Source organism: Scyliorhinus canicula, chromosome 18 (assembly GCF_902713615.1).
Source record: "Scyliorhinus canicula chromosome 18, sScyCan1.1, whole genome shotgun sequence".
Taxonomy (NCBI): Eukaryota; Metazoa; Chordata; class Chondrichthyes; order Carcharhiniformes; family Scyliorhinidae; genus Scyliorhinus; species Scyliorhinus canicula.
Window position 1 is genome coordinate 120,369,821 of NC_052163.1, and position 24,721 is coordinate 120,394,541.

General features: G+C 45.8%; 1 protein-coding gene across 2 annotated transcripts in view; it reads right to left on the reverse strand.

The window, feature by feature from the left end:
• Positions 1-14,771: 14,771 nt before the first annotated feature.
• LOC119953024 (spindlin-1-like) overlaps positions 14,772-24,721 on the reverse strand; it is a 94,270-nt gene continuing 84,320 nt past the window's right edge. The window contains exons 3-5 of one of the 2 annotated variants that reach the window (XM_038776798.1): positions 22,160-22,410; positions 18,986-19,219; positions 14,772-15,459 (exon numbers count right to left, since the gene is read on the reverse strand). In XM_038776798.1, coding sequence (XP_038632726.1) covers positions 15,260-15,459; positions 18,986-19,219; positions 22,160-22,410 — 685 coding nt within the window. In that variant the 3' untranslated portion in view covers positions 14,772-15,259. The remainder of the gene's footprint in view (positions 15,460-18,985; positions 19,220-22,159; positions 22,411-24,721) is intronic. The other variant, XM_038776799.1, reaches the window with a different exon arrangement.

The following is a 24,721-nucleotide window of genomic DNA, read 5'->3' on the forward strand; positions in this document are numbered from 1 at the left end:
CAGTTTTTGCTTTCAGCAACAAAAGATACCAGGATAAAATGGGAAGAGTTGTCAAAACATCAGGGTGAATTGTTGGAAATCCACATTTATTTTGAACATTATTGAACTGCATGAAAACCAGGCAGACCCGAACAAGGTGCAGCCAAACTATGACCAATTACTTAATAAGTCACAGCAACTCTAAGTCTTGATCACAAGATCCTGTTGACTGATTCAGCTCTCCACAGTCTTGACATTTGGACTGTGTTGATTGGAGTTGTTTGTTGTCACGTGTACCGAGGTACAGTGAAAAGTATTTTTCTGTGAGCAGCTCAAACAGATCATTTAGTACATGAAAAGAAAAAGAAAATACATATACTAGGGCATCACGGTAGCACAAGTGGATAGCATTGTGGCTTCACAGTGCCAGGGTCCCAGGTTCGATTCCCCGCTGGGTCACTGTCTGTGCGGAGTTTGCACGTTCTCCCCATGACTGCGTGGGTTTCCTCTGGGTGCTCCGGTTTCCTTCCACAGTCCAAAGATGTGCAGGTTAGATGGATTGGCCATGTTAAATTGCCCTTAGTGACCAGTATGTTCAGAAATGCACACCATGTAAAAATGAAGGCCAGGAATCTACACTGGGCCCTGACATTTCACCACATATACAAATAACTTTCATTAAGGGAGGATAGGTGTGGGAGCATGTTCTGGGCCTGTCCGAAGCTGGAGAGATTTTGGCAGGGACGCACTGACGTGATGCTGAGGATGAAGGTGGTCCAGAGTCCACAATTGACAATTTATGGAGTGTCGGAAAATCCGGGAGTCCAGAGGGTGGGCGAGGCCGCGTTTTGTACTTTGGCTTTCTGGTAACCCGGAGACGGATCCTGTTGGGATGGTAGGACTCGGAGCCACCAAAACTGTGGGTGAGCGGCCTCACGGAATTCCTTAGGCTGGAATAAATCAAGTTCAGCTTGAGAGGGTCGATGGAGGGGTTTTCCCGGAGACGGAAGCCGTTTATCGACTTCTTCCAAGACAGTCAAGTCAGCAATGGATGGGGTGGGGAGGTGGGGGTACTTTGGGGTTAAAAAAGGAGGCAGAGTGAATAGGGGGCATGGCAGAGAGGATGGGGCGCAGTGGTTTTGGTTATTTATTTGTTAGATTTCCTGTTTGCGTTTTGCTTGTGTTTAATGTATACATATATATATATTTTACAAATGTCATAATAAAAACAATCTTTTAAAAAACTTGAAGAGCCATATATAAAAATGTTTTTAAAAAATCAAATTAAAGGGCCATTTTGCATGGCCAATCCACCTACCCTGCACATCTTTGGGTTGTGGGGGTGAGACCCACGCAGAGACGGGGAGAATGTGCAAACTCCACACAGACAGAGACCCGGGGCTGGGATCGAACCTGGGTCCTCGGTGCAGCCATATATTCATAACTTGCTGATGAAATCAAGTTGTCTGGTACTTTAAATAGTGTATAAATGGGAGTAGAAATTTGCAACGGGGCACAGACAGTTTAAGCGAGTGGGGAAAAACTCTGGCAGATGGAGTTCAATGAGGAACAAGTGTTGAGGTCATCCACTTTGTACTCAAGATAAATAGATTGGAGATATTTGTAAAGAGTGAGAAATGAGGAATTGTTGGAGAGTAGATTCAGGGGTTCACGAATAATTATCATTACAAGATAATGGACAGGTACAGGAAATAAATTAAGACCAATGGAATATGGGCGTTTATCTCCAGATGTCCAGAATACAAAGGGGAAAAGATTATATTAAAATATAAAACACTGACTTACGCCACCTGGAGTATCTCAGAGTCATGGAGGGAGTGCAGAGCAGATTTACCAGAATGATACCCGGATAAAAGGGTTAAATTATGAGGACAAACTACACAGACAAAACTGGCGTTCCTTTGATTATTGAAGATCAAGGGACAATCTAAATGACCATAAGACCATAAGACATAGGAGTGGAAGTAAGGCCATTCGGCCCATCGAGTCCACTCCGCCATTCAATCATGGCTGATGGGCATTTCAACTCCACCTCCCAGCATTCTCCCCATAGCCCTTAATTCCTCGCGACATCAAGAATTTATCTATCTCTGCCTTGAAGCCATTTAGCGTCCCGGCCTCCACTGCACTCTGCGGCAATGAATTCCACAGGCCCACCACTCTCTGGCTGAAGAAATGTCTCCGCATTTCTGTTTTGAATTTACCCCCTCTAATTCTAAGGCTGTGCCCACGGGTCCTCGACTCCTCGCCTAACGGAAACAGTTTCTTTGCGTCCGTCCTTTCTAAGCCATGTATTATCTTGTAAGTTTCTATTAGATCTCCCCTTAACCTTCTGAACTCCAATGAATACAATCCCAGGAACGCCAGCCGTTCCTCATATGCTAGACCCGCCATTCCAGGGATCATCCGTGTGAATCTCCGCTGGACACGCTCCAGTGCCAGTATGTCCTTCCTGAGATGTGGGGCCCAAAACTGGACACAGTACTCCAAATGGGGCCTAACCAGAGCCTTATAAAGGCTCAGTAGCACATCGCTGCTTTTATATTCCAACCCTCTTGAGATAAATGACAACATAGCATTCGCTTTCTTAATCACGGATTCAACCTGCATGTTTACCTTTAGGGAATCCTCGACTAGCACTCCCAGATCCCTTTGTACTTTGGCATTATGAATTTTCTCACCGTTTAGAAAGTAGTCTATGCTTGGATTCTTTTTTCCAAAGTGCAAGACCTCACATTTTCTCACGTTGAAATGCATCAGCCATTTCCTGCACCACTCTCACAAACTGTCTAGATCCTTCTGCAGCCTCCCCACTTCCTCAGCACTACCTGCCTGACCACCTAACTTCATGACGTCTTTATGGAATGATTAAAGGATCTGATGGGGTAGAGAGAGAAAAAATATTTGATCTTGTGAAGTGGGGGAGGGGGAAAGGAGTCCAGAACAAGGGGACAATCTTCAAATTAGACAGGCTATTTGGGGTGTAGCAGGAAACACCTCTTCACGGAAAGCTAGGGAATCTACAATTCCCCGTCAAAGCTGCTGATACCAATGAAAATTTCAAAACGGAAATTGATAACACCCTGGTGTCACAAAAAGATTAAGGATAAGGGAGCGTAGGCCGATGATTGATGTTAAGCTACAGATCAACCGTGCGAAGGGCGGAACTGCCTCCTATCATGGTGGATGAACTGAATGGCATATGCTCTTCGCTCAACATTCACACCCAGGTTTATACCACCACCAACCACTGGATACTGAGGAGGGGGAAACTTTGTCTCATCCTTCACCCTGCAGCACGGTTGCCAAGTGTTATGTCCTTACATTGTCCTGAAATCAGCAAACTGCTCAGAGAGTTAAACTTGGCATCTTGCTGGTCAGATCAGCACTGGTTATTGAGTTTATCCATTGACAAATCAAGGAAGCCAAGTATTATTGGACAGAAAGGCCTAAAGTTATGCAGTCCTTTTAGGACCATAGGACGCCACATTGCAGCCAATCAAGCATTTTTGAAGTTTAGTCACCATTATAACGTTGGAAACACAGCAGCCACTTTGTGCAAAGCAAGCTCCCATAAGCAGCAATACGATAATAACCAGACAATCAGCCTTTTCAGATGTCGTTTGAGGATTATTGGCCTGGACACTGAGGGGGGATGCCCCTGCTTTTCTTTGAATACAGTAAGTATTCCAACACCAGGTTCAACTCTAACAAGTTTGTTTCGAATCACTAGCTTTCGGAGCACTGCTCCTTTCTCAGGTGAGGATGGTTCACGTGAGGAAGGAGCAGTGCTCCGAAAGCTAATGATTCAAAACAAACCTGTTGGACTTTAACCTGGTGTTGGAAGACTTCTTACTGTGCTCACCCCAGTCCAACGCCAGCATCTCCACATCATGGCTTCTTTTAGGGAGATCATTTGAGGGGACAGGTGGGCCCTTGGTTTAATGTCCCCTTGGGAAGGCGGCACCTCTGACAGTGCAGCACTCCGCCGAGAGTGTCAGCTTTGATTGTTGTGTTCAATGGGACTCGGACTCTTGTGACCCAGAGACGGGAACGCGGACACATTTACCTTTAAATCGGCTGGGCGTAGTCACGGAGATTGGCAGTTAAACTCCTGTGCCATCGTTCCCCCCAGCTGTCCCAATGGTAATGGGCTCAGAGCAGGAAGAAATGACACGAACTGGGATCGAAGGAGAGACATGGAAGATAAACAGCTGGGGAAGAATGAATACATTTCACTCCGCAACCTCAATAATATGGATTTTTATTTTTTTTTGTGTTTCTCCGTGAAATGACTGCAGCACATCACAACTAGAAAAAATACCAACATTTGTTTTTGTTTAATAAGCAGCATTTTCTTCTCTTCCCCCCCCCCCCCCCCCCCCCGGGCCCAGTACCACCCCTCCTGCCCCCCCCCCCCCCCCCCCCCCCCCCACCCCAACCCCATTTTAAAATGCTGCTGCTTCAAAGCAGTTGTTAGTGCAGGTTTTGATGATGTAGTTGCTCTGAAAGCTGTCAAGATTCCGCCTGCTGAGAAACAAATCAGTTCTAACACTGAATAGTTAAATGTTAAACATAGCAATTATTTACAGAACGGGTGTCTTTCCACAGAGGCAACACTTGTGGGCAGATAGAGTGTAATGTTCTCCTGTTCCGATGTGGCTGAAGACTTGAACTTCTTCCCAACCTTTTTAATGATCCATTTAAGTCTTTCATGAACCCTCCCCCACCCCGAAAAACATTGATGATTCTTTTTTTTTTAAATTTAGAGTACCCAATTCATTTTTTTCCAATTAAGGGGCAATTTAGCGTGGCCAATCCACCTACCCTGCACATCTTTGGGTTGTGGGGGCGAAACCCACGCAAACACGGGCAGAATGTGCAAACTAAACATTAATGATTCTTCCTGGGGTTCAGTTCCACTGGCATTCCCAGCTTAAAACAACCAATTTTTCAATTGTGCACCCGGACACTCAATCATAGAATCCTTACGGTGCAGAAGGAGGCCATTCTGCCCAGGTCTGGCCCGACCCTCCAAAAGAGCACCTTATCCAGACGCCCCACCGGCTTTATCCCTGTAACCCCACCTTACCGTTTGCACACTAAACAGCGATTTAGCAGGGCCAATCCACCTAATCTGCGCATTTTTAGAGTGTGGGAGGAAACGGGAGCATCCAGAGGAACCTCTATGGCGCCGTCAGGCAGCAGTGCTAACCAAGCGCTTGAAAAGTGGCTCGAGATCAGACTCACCCCTATCCTCACCTGACATCCACATTTTCCAAGCAGCTGGTGAGCAGCAGTGGGAAATCCCAAATACTTTATACGTCTTCCCCTCTCCCGAGCCTAGAGGAGTGTGGAGACTATCGGTGGGGCACCGGCGTCCAGTTAACACCCGACTAGTAGTTGAACCTGGAGTCCTTTATTCAATGCCAAACTGGGTGACACCTTGAAAGCAAAGAATTGAAATAGATCCTGTGGATGTTAAACGCGGGACAGTGACACAGAAGACAGGGGAACTACAAGGTCACTTAGCAGCTACGGCTTGCACGGCAGTGTCACCAAGACCCGTTTCCTGATTGAACTCGCAGTCTAACCGATTAGAATGGTACCTCCAACGGTCTTCACCAGAAGTGTGAGCAAAAATCACAATAGGTATGTGGCAAAGGTTTACATTTTTATTACATGGGATTGTTACTGGTGTTTTGTAATTCCATCCATCTTCCTCCGACCTTATTGTAAATATTTTTAAAACGTCATTTCAAATCGAAACGTCCTGATCGACTCCCCATATCCAAAACAAAACGATGACAGACAATGGGGAGTAACCAACAGCACAGAGGGTTTGTCAAATGTTTCCATAAGATAGAAGTAACTAAATCTTTCCGGGAGGAGTTCAAGTCTTCCCCAACAATGTGGTACGGGAACATTCCTGACAATGAGAACATATACATTGCAAATAATATTCAGAGTAATAAAACTGTAACATTTACAATGCCTTTAGCAATCCACCAACAACTATTAATCATTGCAACATTTACACTTGTTCCCAGACACTTGCCTTTAAATATATATATATTTTTGAACGATTTAACCCTTTAATTGTCAAGACACAGCCAGAGGCTGGTTAGTTCCAGGCCTGTATTCCTTTTCCCGTTCACATGGTAGAGAATTGGTGGCAGTTCAGCACTTTTAACAAAGACCCCAACTTTATTGTTGATGTGGCAAACCGATCGCACAGACCACGCTTAACGCTTGCTGTGGTCTTAAAGCGCAGAGCCATTTTAAGCTCAAGTGTGGTACAACTCTCCGCCACTGTAAGCAAGGTTTCAATTTTCCTTTATTCTCAGAACTGACAATGGTGGAAAGAAAATGGTTGGACGAGCAGGTTTTCTGCTGCTGCAGCGTGTGGGGGCTGGGATGGGGAGCGAAGGGGGACTGGGTGTCAACTGACCCTTAACAGAGGTGTTAGCTTTACAGTTTTAAAGAAATGTCAGAAGGCCACAAATTCTTTCAGTTGCGAGTTGCCGATCCGAAATCTAGTAATAGAAATATCCTCAAAGTGTAACTAAACTAAGCCTTAGCTAGAGTCTGAATTTCTGGTTTCACTATTGTTTACGTTTAATTCAGCAATGCCATGTGACCGCGCAATGGCCCATTCTGCATGGGATCTACTTAATACTTTTTAAATTTAAAGTCAAACAAACCTTCTTGCATTCAAAACTAAAAAAAATTTACAAAATTTGGTGAAAACAGACATAGACTTTTAACCTTCCTAATTTGGTTATTTTTCTACGGTCTCCAGCTCAGAGTAGGCGCCGCGTGGTTCTGGTCAGCAGCAGGCCCAAGGCCCATGTCAACTTGTGTCTTCCTGCCCTTTATCCCCATCGTGGATGAGCACCGTCTCCCACCAGAGGAAACCACGGACCAAAGTCTTCACACCATGGCCACCATACCAGTACACTGCATTAATCAGGCTCAGAAATGAACAAACCTCCCCCAAACTCTATCCCCTGTTGGTCACGTTACAGTGTAGACTGTGGAGTGAAAAGCCGTCCTTTGTTCCCCCTCCCTGTTCATTGGATTCACAATCATTTTTTGGGTTTGCATCCTTCCAAAAAGTCTAATTTTCCCAGGTTGACAACAGATTTTTCTGGGGGATTTTCGCAGTAACTTCACCGCAGTGTTGATATAGGCCTACCGGTGACACGAATAAAGATCATTATTATTACTACAAGTCAGCCCTCAAACAGGGTGTTTCCACTTGTGGGGAAGAGCAAAACCGGAGCCCATCAACATAAAACAGTCTCCAAGAAATCAAATAGGGAGTTCAGAAGAGTCTTCTTTACCTGGAGCGTGGTGAGAATCTAGAAGTGACAAGGAGTAGTTGAGGTGAATAATATAGATGCATTTAAGGAGAGGTTGAATAAGAATCTGAGGGGAAGGGAATAAAAGGTAACTTGGATGAGAGATAGGTGAGGAAAGATAGGAGGGAGGTTCAGGTGGAGCATTAGCACAGACTTTGACTGGGGTTGGACCAAATAGTCATATTTACTCGGATAATTTTGTGCAAACATGGTCCAACAACTGAGAGAAGGGCGTTATCTTTAAGGCCTTGAGCTTGCGACTTTGGTCTGCTGATGTAGCAGTTTACCAGGTAGCTGAATCGAAATATCGAATCAATACAAACGACTACAGTACAGTGTCTCAAATCCGGCTTTCCGAAAAACGGATGTTTTCAAGAATGTGCCATGCATCAATTTTAACAGAGTAGAATTTTAAAAACATTACCTGGACATGTTAGGTATTGTGTTGGCGCAGTGTGCATCTCCTTTTCCGACTTGCGTACCTGTCTATTAAGTTCTCCAAGTGAACCCTGACCCCCTACCTGACCCGGTTTGACTAGAATTGCCCATGGCGTGAACCACTGACCCGAAATCCAACCAGAATTCCCTCCCTGCACAACTGCACCCCCCCCCCCCCCCCCCCCCCCCCAACCTCTTCAAAACCTACCACTTTTACCAAACTTGTCTTCCGTCCTAGTATTTGCTTATGTAGTTCAGTGTCAAGTTGGGATGAATGTTTGGGAGCTAAGGAGTTGCCCTTGAAACAAGAGTAATTTGTCCAACCTAAAATGCTTCTTAATCTTGCCACAGTGGTTCACAGTCCTCAAAATTAACCCGTCTTTTCTCAGATACTGACAGACCTGCTGTGCTTTTACAGCACTCTGCTTTAAATCCAATAAAAAAAAGTTTGCATGAAATATTTTCTCCCCCCCCCCCCCCCCCCCCCCCCCCCCCCACCACTCCATAATAACCACAACAGGGGCTGTTTAGAACACTGGGCTAAATCGCTGGCTTTGAAAGAAGACCAAGGCAGGCCAGCAGCACGGTTCGATTCCCGTACCAGCCTCCCCGAACAGGCGCCGGAATGTGGCGACTAGGAGCTTTTCACAGTAACTTCATTTGAAACCCACTCGTGACAATAAGCGATTTTCATTTTCATTTCATTTTCAATTGTCATAGGTGATCTTCATTAATCTTCTGAATGTAGTCAGGTAGGTTTATGTAAAAATGTAAGTATAAAAATGCTCACAAGACGTGTGTTGCGCAGACGACCAGAGAGCTTCTTCAGCTCTGAAGATGTCATGCAGACTCCGAAACGTTAATTCCATTTGATGCTGCCAGACCTGCTGGGTCTTGCCAGCATATTATGTTTTTATTTTGGATGTTCAATATCCGTAGAATTTTGCCTCTATTGAAGTGACAGTGATGGTGGGCTGTCTTCTTCACGAGTTATTGTTTTTTTTTAAACACTTCATCTAAATTTTTCAGGAAGCAACAAGGGAGGATTGACGAGGGTAGTGCAGTGGATGTTGTCCACATGGATGTGAGCAAGGCATTTGTCAAGGTCCCACATGGCAGACTGGTCAGAAAAGTGAAAATCCCAAGGGATAGAGTGGAAAAAGGGCGAGTTAGGGCCAAAACTACAATTTCTTCAAAAGAAGAACAGTTTCCAGTGGTGTTCCATAGGGCTCAGAGTTGGACCCAATGTTTGCTGGAAAGTATGATTGGTAATTCATAGAATTATAGATGATCATAGAATTTACAGTGCAGAAGGAGGCCATTCGGCCCATTGAGTCTGCACCGGCTCTTGGAAAGAGCACCCTACCCAAGGTCAACACCTCCATCCTATCCCCATAACCCAGTAACCCCACCCAACACTAAGGGCAATTTTGGACACTAAGGGCAATTTATCATGGCCAATCCACCTAACCCGCACATCTCTGGACTGTGGGAGGAAACCGGAGCACCCGGAGGAAAACCACGCACACATGGGGAGGATGTGCAGACTCCGCACAGACAGTGACCCAAGCCGGAATCGAACCTGGGATCCTGGAGCTGTGAAGCAATTGTGCTATCCACAATGCTACCCTGCTGCCCAATTTTGCAGGTGGCACCAATATTATCCGTGTAAATGATACCTGTTGTCCTCAGAATGATTTTAATGGTTCAAATGGTTGACTGGGCAGAGAAGGGGCAAATGGAATTTGAACCGGAAAAACAAGTGTGGGGGAATGCATTTGGGGGGAAAGGAATACACAATAAATGGGAGGATATTAAGAGTGGTAGAGGAAGTGATACATTTTGGGAATGCACATCCATAGTTCCTTGCATGTGGCAGGGCAAGCGGATACGGTGATAAGAAAACACAGTGAGGTATTGAATATAAAAGCAGGGATGTAATGCTGGAGCTGTAAAAAATGTTGGTTAGGCCACAGCTGGTGTTGTGTGTACAGTTCTGGTCACCACATTACAGGAAAGGCGTGATTGTTGCACATGGCAGAGGGGATTTACTGGAATGTGCCAGGACCTGAAAATTGCAGCTATGAGAGATTGAACAGGCTGGGGTTGTTTACCTTAGAACAGAGGAGGCCATGAATTGAGGTGTAACAAAATTATGAGGAGCCTAGACAGGAAAGACTTGTTTTCCCTAGCTGAGGGGTCAATTATCAGGGGGCATAAGTTGAAAATGATTGGTTTTCAGCCAAGGAGGACTAAGGCCAGCACAGTGGTTAGCACCGTGGTTTCAGAGCGCCAGGGTCCCAGGTTCGATTCCCTGCTGGGTCACTGTCTGAGGAGTCTGCACGTTCTCCCCGTGTCTGCGTGGGTTTCTTCCAGATGCCCTGGTTTCCCCCCACAGTCCAAAGACGTGCAGGTTAGGTGGATTGGCCATGCTAAATTGCCCTTAGTGTCCACAAAAAAAAAGGTTAGGAGGGGCTATTGGGTTACGGGGATAGGGTGGAAGCGAGGGCTTAAGTGGGTTGGTGCAGACTCGATGGGCCAAATGGCCTCCTTCTTGCTCTGTATGTTCTATGAATGACCAGAGGGGAAATGAGGAAACACGACTTCACTCAGAGGGTGGTGGGCTGTGGGCCTCTGGAATTCATTGCCCAAATTGGTGGTTGAGGGAGAAACGGTCAACTCATTTGAAAGGTGCCCGGACCTGCCCCTTACGTGTTGTAACCTGCGAGGAAACAGACCAGGTGCTGGAGGGGCAGCACGGTGGCACAGTGGGTTAGCATTGCGGCCTCATGGCGCCGAGGTCCCAGGTTCGATCCCGGCTCTGGGTCATTGTCCTAATGGAGTTTGCACATCTCTCCCCCCCCCCCCCCCCCCCCCCTCCGTGTTTGCGTGGTTTCGCCCCCACAACTCAAAAATGTGCAGGCTAGGTGGATTGGCCACGCTAAATTGCCCCCTAATTAGAAAAAACGAATTGGGCACTAAATTTATAAAAACAAATTTTAAAAAACCAGGTGCTGGAAAGTGGGATTAAAACAAGCATCTACTTTTCTTTTTTTTTCAAGCTGGGTGAATGGCCTCTTTCTGCACTGTAACATTTCTATGGTTCCACTACAGATCAGGGTATTCTGCAGTGAGAAACTAACTTCCTAATTCCACAAACCTTCTCCCATCACCTATCCTGGCACCAGACGGGATTGTGTTTGAATACTCTACGTTTGGCTGCATGGCTGAAAAAGCAACAATACTCATTAATTAAGCTTAGCACCATCCAAGGCAAAGCAGTCCACTTCATCAGCACCTCACCCACCAACCATTGGTGGTCCTTTGCTGTAATGGGCACCATTTATAAGATGCACTGCAGGAATTTAACGCAGTTTCTTCAGCGGCATCTAGTGAATCCACTGCCTCCATGACTCAGAAGGACAGGGTCACCATCAGGGTCATCAGGTAGGAATACCATCAGCTCCAACTCCCACAATACCCTGACTTGGATATATGATATATATAAAAGCATATCTTCAGTGTCACTCGGTCAAAATATGGAATGCCCCTACCTAATGGCACTGTGGAAGCAAATTCACTAACCTGACTACGATTCAAGGCGGCAGCCCACAACTACTTTGTGACGGGGAATGAGGTATGGATAATAAAAGCTGGCCTTGCCTGCGAGGCCCAAATTCAGAGAATGATGATGAGATATTTCTCCCAAAGCTTCTCCAGCGTTGGACAGAGGAAAAAAAAAATTCTGATGAAAATACATATTTTCCAATTCTATACTTCAACACCATGAAATCTCCAGTTCCTAAACTATCCTGCAGGTATTTGACTGCAACCAAATGGGCAAACGTAACGGCTCCAATCCTGCCTGCTCTTCCGACAGCTTTCCAGAAGTAAAACCCATTCAGTTTCAGACTCAAAGCCTCACCCCGGGGAAATCTGTTTGATGAGAGGTCGCAGACCTGAAACCTGGACTCTGTTTCTCCCAGGGCAGCAGGGTGGTGCAGTGGGTTAGCACTGCTGCCTCACTGTGCCGAGGTCCCAGGTTCGATCCCGGTCCTGGGTCACTGTCCGTGTGGAGTTTGCACATTCTCCCCGTGTCTGTGTGGGTTTCGCCCCCACAACCCAAAGATGTGCAGGGTAGGTGTTTTGGCCACGCTAAATTGCCCCTTAATTGGAAAAAAATGAATTGGACACTCTAAGTTTATTTTTAAAAACTTTGTTTCTCCCTGCACCAATGCTGCCAGACCTGCATTTCCTGCCATTTTTCCCCACTCCGGAACAAACAGGGTTAAATCAACAAATTCAAATGACATTATGCCACATTGCGCCAAACAACTTATCCTATTGATAATAATGCAATATGCTACAAGGAATATGCTGAAAAACATTTAAGTGAATCGACTTGATGGAAAAGATATTACTATAGATTGTAGGCGTCTTTCCTATTTTAATATAATGTTATTATATTGGGAGGTGTCAAAAAAATTCAGCTAAGAAAGCTTGGCCCAGGAAGCCAAATAATCGGGTGGCGAAAATTTGGTGTTCACAACAGCTACTGCGTGTGTAACAGAGAAGTTAACATAGGTTGGACCGGCTCTATTATTCTGACTGCCACACATCTAACCAGAGTGTAGGTACAGTGAACATAATCACTCTCTCTTCTCAAGATATCAGCAAAAATAGTTATGACCAAGTAGTGTAGAATTAGCTGAATTAGGTTAAAAAGCATGCAGAAGGCTGTTAAGTTACTTATACAGACAGCAATCACTTGTGGAGTGATGGACGCAGCGCATAAGTAATACGCCTTCCCAGCTCCAAGAGCAAAGAGCAAACTAAACCTTGGTTTACATACCCAAACCAATAACCAGTATATTTATCCTCTACGCGTTGTATATTTTATAACTATGTACACATATCTTGAAAGCGTCTTGGCATCTATGCTAGCAGCATACAACTCGACAAAGCTGCCGAGTTTAAATAGCAGCCCCAGAAAGTATGCTTGATATCACGTGTCACAGGCTCGCCGCTGGTACTGTTTAACTCTCAATTCACCACCATAGCTGGTAAACAATAATTTGGAAGGGGTGACGAAACCTGGGAGTTGGGTAGGCAACAGTGATCTGACAGTAGAGTGGTGACTTTCCCGCAGGTAAAGAGGAGGTCACATCCCTGTTTCCTCAATGGATTTCCATCTTTTCTTCACTCTAGTGTTCTCATTTAAATGCCTGGTCAGAAAACCGTGGGCCTCAATATCCCAAATTACTTGCACTGCCAAGATCTCCTACGAGCTCTAACCCTTGCCCTCTCCAGTCAGGTGATTTAACCTGGGAAAGCAGTATCTGACCTATTCCAAAGTCTTTGAATGCCAAATGCCACTGTATTTCCTTCTAACCCGCTCTAACTGATAACATATTGTACACCTAAGCAAACTGGCTATCTTCCATAAGTGCATCAGGAATTTGAAACATAACATCTTCTGGAAGGAATCTATGGGTGTCCTGGCTCTATGAATGTGTACTTTGGGGGACATCCCTAGAGCGGAGTAAGAACTACGATGACGGGCTTTAAAAAAAAATATACGGTCAGAAATGAACAAGGAAAAGGAAACAATGTAAAAATGAACTATTTTCGACGGAGGTGGAGATTTTTCCCACTCCTCAAGCAGTGTTATTATTAGGATTGTGCAATATGTTAACAAGATGAAAAAAATCATATCTAAGCCAACATTACTTTAATAATCCGCCTTGTGCAATGGTCTTAATTCATCACCTCAGCATTGCCACTGCTACTGACAGAATCTGTAAACATCAGCACTTGCCCCTCAATTCAGATACAACACAAAGGACAATAAAGAACGTCACCATTCCACCATTTTTCACAGTTCCAAGAGGACCTGGTATGAAAATGTCTCACGTTTCTGCGATTACATTTCAGTGAAATCCAAATGAAGCTGCCGGGGGCGGCGATGAAATCAGGATGTGTGGGGGGTGGGGGTATCTAGGTTGCTGGCAGTACCATCAGTAAAGTTATTATAACTCCACTAGGTTCTAATGGGCAAGGACATGTGGAGACCCTTTTCAGTTCTCCATGAGAAACCCTATGCTGGACCTTCCTCCCTTTACAAATTCGATACACTTAAGACAGAAGCAATAAAACACAGGAACGCCCAACTCCTACAATGAAGCACACAGCTGAGACTGGAAAATAAACCAGTTTTGCGCTGAAAGGAATAAGGCCATTAAGTCCAAAATTCTACTCAGTTATTTGCCTTTACTTTTGTAAAACAAAGCAGAAGACACAATAAAAGACGGATTGGATATCTGATGAGTTTTGCAAAAGTTGCACAACAAAGAGCCAATATTCTTTCTGTTAGCCTGAGTATGGTAGATATGACACACACACACACACACACACGCGCGCACACATATATAAACACGAACAGACAGTAGACCTTCCTTATGTGCGGCCTATGGGAGCCATAGAAAAAGTGCGTCATAACAAATGGATGCTTTACATGATCATCTGTATTGTAAGGGGCCCACTGAACATGTGGATCATAGGAACATAGGAATTAGGAGCAGAAGTAGGCAATTCAGCCCTTCGAGTCTGCTCCGCCATTCAATCGGATCATAGTTGATCTCTTCCTGGTCTCAAATGCACCTCCTACCTGTGAGAGGTCATGGCAAATCAGAAGATATCACAAAACAGTTTAAAAAAAGGTACCTTCACATAATTCCTTTCCCAAGTTATTTCTTATGGTTTCGTTAAATTTGTTCCTTTGCCATAATTTAGAAAACAGTTTCTATCTTCAGGAAACCCTGCATATCAAAACCAAACGTGAATCCTTTCAATAATTCAGGATCTTCTCAACCAACTTTGACTAAATTGGGCAGAATCCTATCCAATCTTCTTCAAGAACCAAAACCACGCCCCACGATGCCCCCCCCCCCCCCCCCCCCCCCCACACCTCACCACCACCCTACTGCCACCATATTAAAGGTTTGCACTATTTTCAGAAAGAGTGCTTCCATAGCCACTGGGAACATGCTTGTTGCAGCCCAAAGTGGTCGTAGTCATATTTGCCCACTTTTGGGGCAAGATTCTCCATCGCTGGGAGCTCCTAGCTAAAAAGATCTCACCGGAAACCGACAATCCATAACAAGGTGTCCATTGGTGCTGGGACCACAGAACTTCTACAGTGAAAGACCTTTCCTGTGGCCTCACAGTCAGCGTTACAACCATGGAAGCTGCAATGATCACTATGGCAGGCACGACAAACACCATGTGCACCAATTGCTGGGGATATCAAAAGGGAGACGGATAAAATTTCACCTTTCGTAGTTTCGAAAATAAACACATGGAGGGGCTAACATAAAGAACACAAGTCTCTTCAGTGATCTGCTCACAGTTCACAGTAAAAATCTCTTAGTGAAGGCAATGGCAAGCGTTGCATGCAGCTAGGATGTTTTGACCAAGTCATAGACATAAATGTGAAAATCGTCATCAAACTTGATGAAATAGACGGATGGTTTGGCCTGTACTTGGTGAATCACCAATCCCGTTCTCTTTGTGCTGTCCTCTGTCACATACTCCACCTGTTTCCCCACAAGACTTTCGATCACTTCACCGGGCTCAGTTGGCAAAACTTGCTTGTTCTCTGTTGTAAGAAAACGTACCAATCAATACTTAATCCAAAGCAACGTGCTGAGTTATGTCTATTGCAATCAACAAATAATGACATATTTATATTATTGGCTGGCTACTGTCTTTACTTACAGTATGTTCAAGTTAAATACATCAAACGATAATAAAGACCCATTTCTCCATCGAGCCAGTCCCTCTAGTGCTAACCCCAATTTGAGATCTGAAATGTATTTTGAAAGTATTGTGGCTTCAATAACCTACATGGTTCCAAACATTTGTCATCCTTTTTAAAACATTTTTTTAAGTTCACTTTTCACTCATTTCCATTTGTATCACCATCATCTTGTCCTACTTGCCTGAATTACACTACAGTATAACTTAATGCTCTGGGTTAATAATTTCTGTACTACTCGATCTGCATATTTTTATGCAGTTTCTGAACTGGTAAATACAAATAAGCGAAAAATGAAATCTTCCTGAGTACATGGTTTGCAGGGTGAATAAATACAGACACGTTACTTTGTGCAACGTTTAGTGGAATAAAAGCGAATAACCACAGTTGAAGCCACCACATACAATCCTGCTCAGGAAAACCAGTCTCCATCAGAGTTGTCTTGGTACCTGTGATGTCTGCAGGAGATTAAAAATGGAAAAACAATTTTCCAAATATAAAATGAAACCAGGTTCCACATGAAGATGGCCGTTTGTGGAGTATAGCTGTGTTATGGTTGGTATACGGTGTGAATATTGCATGCATTGTTTTAAGTGGGGCCAATTATTATGAGCACATTTGCGTCATCAAGACTCCATAACATCGCCCATCTCCACTTCAGCTCAACGGCTGCTGAAGCCCTAATTTTTTCCTCTCGTGCCTCCGGATGCATCTATTCCAATGCTCTCCTGGCCACCCTCCCATCGTCCAAAGTCAATAAACATACGCTCATCCAAAATTCTACTGTTGGTATGCAACCCCACATCCAGTCTTACTCACCTGCGCCCATGTGCTCTCCACGCTACATCAGCTCACGGTCCCTACACCGTTAGGTGTAGAATCAGAATCAATCAGCCAACACACACACACACACTTCTTGCACAGTCCTACAAACTTCAGAAAATGCAGTGTTCCTCCGCCATCTCTGGCCTCTTGTGTGTCCTGCTTTAATAGATTGAACTTACTTTCCTCTCCAGTAGCTTCAGGGGACCCACAGTCAACACCTCAGTATGTATCTCGGCAATCTTACCAGAATGCAAATATATGAGAAGATTGTCATGTACATTTTGCGGCAACTACTTTCTTCAATTTATTGTCTCCCTCACCGGGGTGCTGCTCAAGGGTCCAATATTCATGCATGGGCCGAGACACCTTGTAACTTGATGACGGAAGGGATTGTAACTGTGTTTCCCCCAGAGTCACTCCAAAATGGACATATGGATCACTAAACAGCAACTGAGTAGAATTGTCACAGGCTTTATCGTGCCCTAACCAAAGACCGATCAGCAAAAGCAGACAGTGGATGCAGATTGGGGGTATTTCAGATCTCTGTAGCTCAGAGAAACATCGATGGACCAGCTTTAACATGCCTTCCACCTTAAAACTATTTACATTTGTAGACTTTTTAATTAAAAAAAAAAAGAAGGGGGTGCTCATTAACGTGAAAGATTCTCTTCTGGGTCTCACCCTGGATGTGATGTCGAGCCATGAGTTAGAGGAGGTCGGTTTGCTCAGTAGACTGGATAGCTGGTCAGGGATGCAGAGCGAGGCCAACAGCGTGGGTTCAGTTCCCGTACCGGCTGAGGTTATTCATGCTTGCCCCTCAACCTTGCCCCTTGGCTGAGGTGTGGTGACCTTCAGGTTAAATCACAACCAGTCAGCGCTCTCTCTCTCTCTCTAAGAGAGAGCAGCATATGGTCCTCTGGGGCTACGGCAACTTTCATTCCCACCAGCTCTGCATAACCGGACTATGGCAGTAGAGGGCGCAGCAAGTATGAGTTCTACAGGCTTCTTTCCAACAGGACGATCGGATAAACTTGAAAGCTTCTGCATCAACTGCGCTAGCTCTAACTGGTACAGCATAAACACCGGGCGGCTCAGTCTGTCTCCATCACCGGAGTGGCAGGCATTTGGGCAGCATCATGAGCGGCACAGCCTGGTTCCCCCAGCGTCCCGGAAGCTTTCAAACCAAACCTTTGTGCCTGTACTGAGGTGGGCTTTTTTGCAGAGGGCTTTCGGGCCCACTCGGTGGCACGGCAGAAGACCCCGCCCTCGCCCCATGGGAGATCCCCTGGCACAGGAGTGAGTTCCACTAGCACAATTTGCAGTGCACAGGGCCCAATTCTTCAACGGCTGAAAGCTGTGTTCATAGTTTCCTCATCATCTATAATCGCCATTTGTCTTCTCTAACATACAAATTCAGCTATGGTACAACCAGAATCATCTGTGGTAGATATAAAAGGGCCTTTGGACTGTGCAGAAACCTCCAATGTTTTTGTCACGATAACAGCTTTGGAAGACAAGAGAATCACCAATTAGTCTACAGCTAGCACAGCATACACCCTGAGAACATCAGGTAATAACTTGGTTCTCGACACAGACTTTACTGCAGGCAGTTCAGCATGCATTTATCAGAAGATTTTGTTTTCTCAAAGATTAAAAACAAACGAAATAAAACTCTGTGTCTTACCCAAACTGGGAGCAGAGTCAGAGCTAAGATGCTTCTGAAGATGCATTAGTCCTGCAAATGGTTCTTCAGTCTCGGAAAGAGGCTTCTCCCCCCCCTCACAAATCTGTGACATGTCCTCTCCGTTCCATCATCATTGAGCAAATTTCTCAATGGAAAAATGCTTGATTCTGATGATCTTTTATTGGAAACTTGAGCCACCCCTCCCTCCACTCAATGGCGACTCCTACCTGATAATAGGTTAAATGCTACTACACCTTCAAGGATGCTTTTTGAGGCCGATAATCCTTTAACCACGTCAATCTCTAACAGGGTCCATCCGTGGTCTGCCACGTATTCTTTAGCCTTTGATTCCTTCAACAGCGTGCTCTCACTTCACCTTCTCAAATCAATCACTAATCGAGCGGGCAAATCTGACCATTCCAGCTAATAACCGGGTTAGTTTACCACTGGTAGTAAATTGTGACGTGGTGAAGCCAATGGTAACCACACAAACCTAACGGGCCTCTTAAGCTGAATAGTCCAAAAACAAGGTGGGGTTGAAACTAGAGGTCAGTGACCTGAAACATTAACTCTGTTCCTCTCTCGCATTCTACCTGTGTCTGCATGGGTCTCACCCCCACAACCCAAAGATGTGCAGGGTAGATCGACTGGCCACGTTCAATCCATCTTAATTGGAAAAAAAATAATTGGGTATCTTAAATTTTTTTTTTTTTAAACTCTCTCCACAGATATGATCTGACCTGGGGAGTTATTATTACCAGCATTTTAATTTGCCTGGAGCCAAAACTGGATTGTCCTAGGCACTCATGTGCCTGCTTTGAGTGTACAATGTTACAACTAAACCTGAGCATTATGTACCTGAATCTGGCAGGATACGGAGATCTCCCTCTTTGTAATCCTCCAGTAACTGGTACATATACAGAACAGGGTCCTTTTCATACGTGATATAATACCAAGTCGTCATAACGGGTGCACGTGCCAAAACCATCCCTCGCCATTCATTCTTCGATCCGTCATCCTTTTCAAACATGTGTTCGACCGCTTTCCCCACGATCAGCTCTGCCAGATCACCGTCCATTATTTTTGTTCGACCTGTTGGGAAAAACGGAACCACAAATCAATCCAGTTATGGAATCGTGCAGCACAGGAGGCCTTCTGAGCTGCAGAGTTTGTGCTAGTTCATCTGAAGAGCAGTCCAGTCATCCCTGCTCCTCCACCCCTTTCTCCATAACCTTGCAACTCATTTCCCTCCTTCAAGTATGTACCCAATACCCTTTTGAAGGTTGCTGTTGAATCTGTAATCACCAGCTCGTCAGGCAGCATTTTCCATTCCTAACCACTGGTTGTGTAAAGAAAGGTCATGTCATCTCTCGTTCGGTGGCCAAATCACCTTAGATCTGTGTTCTCTGGCCATCAACTCTTTCGTCATTGGAAATAGTTTCCAATTGATGTGCAACTCAGGTTAATAATGTGGGTTTTGCCAAACAATTTCCATTCCAGAAGTTGGCTTTTTTGGGCAGCTGCTGTATGGGAACCCACTGGAAGCAGGCACGAGTGGCCTTGTGGAAGCCAGGATACCAAATGCCAAGAGGCTATTTTGCATGTGGACCATCACAGCTGGGCGCAGCCGTGTCCTTATTTGATGTTCATGCCCGTTTTCTGAGAAACTGACTTGCTGGTTTTGAACCCAACTCAATCGCGAAAAACATTCTTTTGATGTTCATTCGTCGTATATGAAGCAGAGAATGGGTCTAACTTATTGCTCACGTCTCAGCGGGCTTTGTAGATTGCTGACTTGCCAAGTCAAGGGCAAGCAGGGACGAGCAGGAATGCTATTTCAGCCATAAATTTAACTTGCTCCAGCGTCTGCAATGTGATGTATAATTGCAGAAAACAGGAAAGATTTGGAAACATTACTGTTTTTGTAAATAAGGACAATAACTTCTGAACTCCAGTAAATACTGCTGCGTTTTCTCCCGATTCAGCTCGCATGTTGAACCAAATGGCCTGCTACGTGTTATTTGTCCATCTATCACAGGGAACTAGAGGAGATGAAGCATCTCATATTTCCATCAGCAACATAATGGATTTATTACGGAACCCGGCATGCAAACAGTCATCCATTATGACACTAGAAATGCAAGCTGGCAGGTGGAAACTATCATCATTTTGTACTTAATACAGAGGACAGATAAATAAGGTTTCTTCAGAGTTCCTAAATCATAAAGGGTGTCCCCAGGAACACGTCAATATTTGTAGCAGTGGTATTCTTCTAAAGAAAAGGTGATTTCTATTTGGATTGCATTACCAAGATGGTCGTAAAATGTACTGCCCCACTGTTTAGCAAGTTAGCTATTCTTCGTCAGTCAACAGTGGTGCCTTTGGCTTTATTCCTTGTACCAGTACCGACGATTATGCAGTGTTCTGCTGCTAGAAATTGCACTTACGTGGATTTCGTAGGCAGGATAAGCCTCGGTCGCCAGCACAGATAAGTGGCCAAATGGCCTGCGCCTGTGCTGTAGATCACATGATACGCCCACCCCTCCAATGCAGTTGATGTCCACTGCATACACTCACACGTGCATGCGCTCATCAGCCTTTTGAGCAGGATAATGGAGGAATTCTGATCTCTCAATGTCACACCATGGACCTGGACCATGGCCCTCAGATGGGAGGGGAAGCGGCACAATGGGGGGGGGGGGGGGGGGGGGGGGGAGAATAAATCGTCAGGAGGAAAAACAAACTAAAAAACTAAACGACAGTGACTGAACACCCCATCACCACAGATAAACTCTTATTTAGTTCCAGTCTCTGAAACAGTACTCAAGGCTGTCATGATTCAAGTAAGCTCTGCAATTACGGAAAGCACGGAATGGAAGAGAGCAACAGGTAATTCAATCTTTTTTTAACAGGGAATGGAACATAGCCACTGTTTAAAAAAGTGTCAACCTTGACTCACTTGATGGTGATTTATCATTGCACTCCCCCATTCTTCTCCAGGATCACAGCAAGACACAGCATCAGATATGTAAATCAGATCTTAAATTAAATCAACTGCCACAGTATATACAGATGGGACTTATACATTTCAGTTCAGATCGTATAGCATGACTTTACACCACATTAATGCAAATCTGAAAAGCAAAGCTGTGAGGACTTGAAGGAGGTTTTAATCTGATAACATTGGTTAACAGCTCTCTTTCATATTCAGCCAAACTCACTATGGATATGAATGCAGAGTACACGCATAATGGAGTTCACCAAGCTCTCTGATGTATTCAAAATGTCAACAGGGTCTTTCCAACAATGGTGGACATTGAAAGAAACCTGTGCAAACTCACTTTGGGGTTTGGAGCTCAGCTCTCTGGCTCAGTTCTACCTTTCTCCTCTAAGGGGCGGCAGGGTAGCACAGTGGTTAGTACTGCTGCCTCACAGTTCCAGGGTCCCAGGTTCAATTCCGGCCTCGGGTGACAGTCTGCATGGAGTTTGCACTTTCTCCCCGTGTCTGCGTGGATTTCCTCCGGGTGCTCCGGTTTCCTCCCACAGTCCAAAGATGTGCAGGTTAGGTGGATTGGCCATCCTAAAATTGCCCCTTAGTTAGGTGGGGTTACAGGGTTACTGGGTTAGCGTGGAAGCCTGGGCTTAAGTAGGGTGCTTTTTCCAAGGGCCGTTGCAGACTCAATGGGCCGAATGGCCTCCTTCTGCACTGTAAATTCTATGATTCTAAGATTCTCTTTAAGCTTTTGGTCACTTGTTCTAATATTGCTCATTTGACTCGGTGTTACGGTTCGTTTGCTAACGCCGTTCGTTTGCTAAGGTGTTTGTAAAACACCTCGGGATATTGTCCCACATTGAAGGAGCTCTATAAAAGCAGGTTGATGTTGTTGTTGTGGACTATGAGGAATTTTATTTAACTTTACAAATCTTTTAAACTATATGGGAAGAGAGTTCTCGAAGCTGTTTGGGTTTAATTGCAAATACACGCACACAGCACAAGTACAGAAAACAGGAGGCCAGCAATTAATGACTTACCACTTTTATCGGGCAGAATTTCAAGACCTGAAACTCTTTCATCTTTGAAAAGTTCGATCCCGTACACGCAGTCAAATTCGTCATACTTGACCAAGAAGAGTGAGGGGTTAACTGGCAGCTGGTCCAGAACTGTCCCCTTCCACTGGGTAACCACTCCAGTCTTCTCCCTCCATCCATGCTGCACTTTACTGCCAACAATACTGCGCTGTTTATAGGCAACTGGGTCACTTGAATCTGCTTTGGTACGCTTCCTTGAAGTTAAAACACAAGAACAACAATATTAATTTTGATTGGTTACATTTCAGCGCACCTTCCTTAGCAATTCCCCAGACCGAGCACAATTGAACAATCATGTAAAGCTAAAGACAAAGACCCAACGGAATGTGGGTCATACAGACCCATATCTCTGCTGAACGCAGACGCCAAAATACTGGCCAAAATCCTAGCCAAAAGGCTAGAAGACTGTGTACCTGAGGTGGTCACAGAGGACCAGACGGGCTTCGTCAAAGGTAGACAGCTTACCTTGAACATCAGGCGCCTGCTGAATGTGATAATGACCCCCTCCGGGGAGAGAACACAAGAGGTGATCATCTCCCTGGACGCAGAAAAGGCCTTCGACAGAGTCGAATGGAAACACCTCATAGAGGTACTGGAGCGGTTCGGGCTTGGAACAGGGTTCACCGCTTGGGTAAAGCTCCTATACAACGCTCCCATGGCGAGTGTACGGACCAACAATACCAACTCCCAATACTTCCAGCTGCACAGGGGCACCAGACAAGGATGCCCACTGTCCCCGTTGCTGTTCGCACTAGCAATCGAACCGCTAGCAATCGTGCTCAGGGCAGCAAAAAATTGGAGGGGGATCCGAAGGGGAGGCAGAGAGCACAGAGTCTCACTCTATGCAGATGATCTGCTCCTCTACATCTCGGACCCACAAAGCAGCATGAACGGAATCATCGCGCTCCTGAAAGAGTTTGGAGCCTTCTCGGGCTACAAACTCAACATGAGCAAAAGCGAGATCTTCCCAGTACACCCGCAATGGGGGGAGACAGCACTAAAGGGGCTGCCGTTCAAACAAGCCCGACACAAATTCCGCTACCTGGGGATCCAAATAGCACATGACTGGAAAGGGATCCACAAATGGAACCTCACCAGCCTGACGGAGGAAGTAAAAAAGGACCTGCAAAGATGGAACACATTCCCACTCTCCCTCGCGGGGAGAGTCCAGACGATCAAAATGAATGTACTGCCCAGGTTCCTCCTCCTGTTTAGATCAATTCCGATCTACATCCCCAAGGCCTTTTTCAAAGTGCTGGACAAACTTATCATGGCGTTCGTATGGGGGGGGGGGGGGGTAAAAATGCTAGGATCCCAAAGAAGGTCCTACAAAAAACAAAATCCGGGGGGGGGGGCTAGCCCTCCCGAACCTACAATTCTACCACTGGGCGGCAACAGCCGAGCGAGTAAGGGGATGGATCCAGAAGCCAGAGGCCGAGTGGGTGCGTGCGGAGGAGGCCTCCTGCATAGGGACCTCCCTCCGGGCCCTCGCCACGGCAGCACTCCCATCCCCACCCAAAAAACACTCCAGCAGCCCAGTGGTGACAGCCACCCTCCAATCCTGGAACCAACTGCGGCAGCAATTTGGCCTGACCAAAATGTCGGACAAGGCTCCCATCTGCAACAACCATAGGTTCACACCAGCACTGACTGACGCCACCTTCAAAAGGTGGAGGCAGGACGGGGGGACACTGACAGTCAGGGACCTATACACGGACGACAGGATCGCAACACTGGACGAACTGACAGAGAAATTTCGGCTAGCCGGGGGGAACGGGCTACGGTACCTGCAGCTCAAAAACTTCGTACGACAGGAGACAAGGACGTACCCACAACCGCCACGACAGACACTACTGGAAGACCTACTGGACGCAAGTATCCTAGAGAAAGGGAACTGTAGTGACATGTATGACCGACTGGTAGATAGGGACGACACCGTACTGGACGCAACAAGAAAGAAATGGGAGGATGACCTGGGGATTGAGATAGGGTGGGGACTCTGGAGCGAAGCACTGCATAGGGTCAACTCCACCTCCACGTGCGCAAGGCTCAGCCTGACGCAACTAAAAGTGGTACATAGAGCCCACTTAACAAGAAACCGTATGAGTAGGTTCTTCCTGGAGGTGGAGGACAGATGTGAACGGTGCCAAAGAGGCCCGGCCAACCACGCCCACATGTTCTGGTCTTGCCCCAGACTTGTGGAGTACTGGACAGCCTTCTTCGAGGCTAGGTCCAAAGTGGTGGGGGTGAGGGTGGAGCCATGCCCGATAGTGGCGGTCTTCGGGGTTTCAGACCAGCCAGATCTATTCCTGGGGAGGAGGGCGGACGCCCTTGCCTTTGCCTCCCTGATCGCCTGCCGTGGAATCCTGTTTGGCTGGCGGTCAGCAGCACCGCCCAGAGCTGCAGACTGGCTGTCCGACCTCTCGGAATCTCTCCAAATGGAGAAAATCAAATTCGCCATCCGAGGGTCGGGCCACGGCTTCCACAGAACGTGGGAGCCATTCA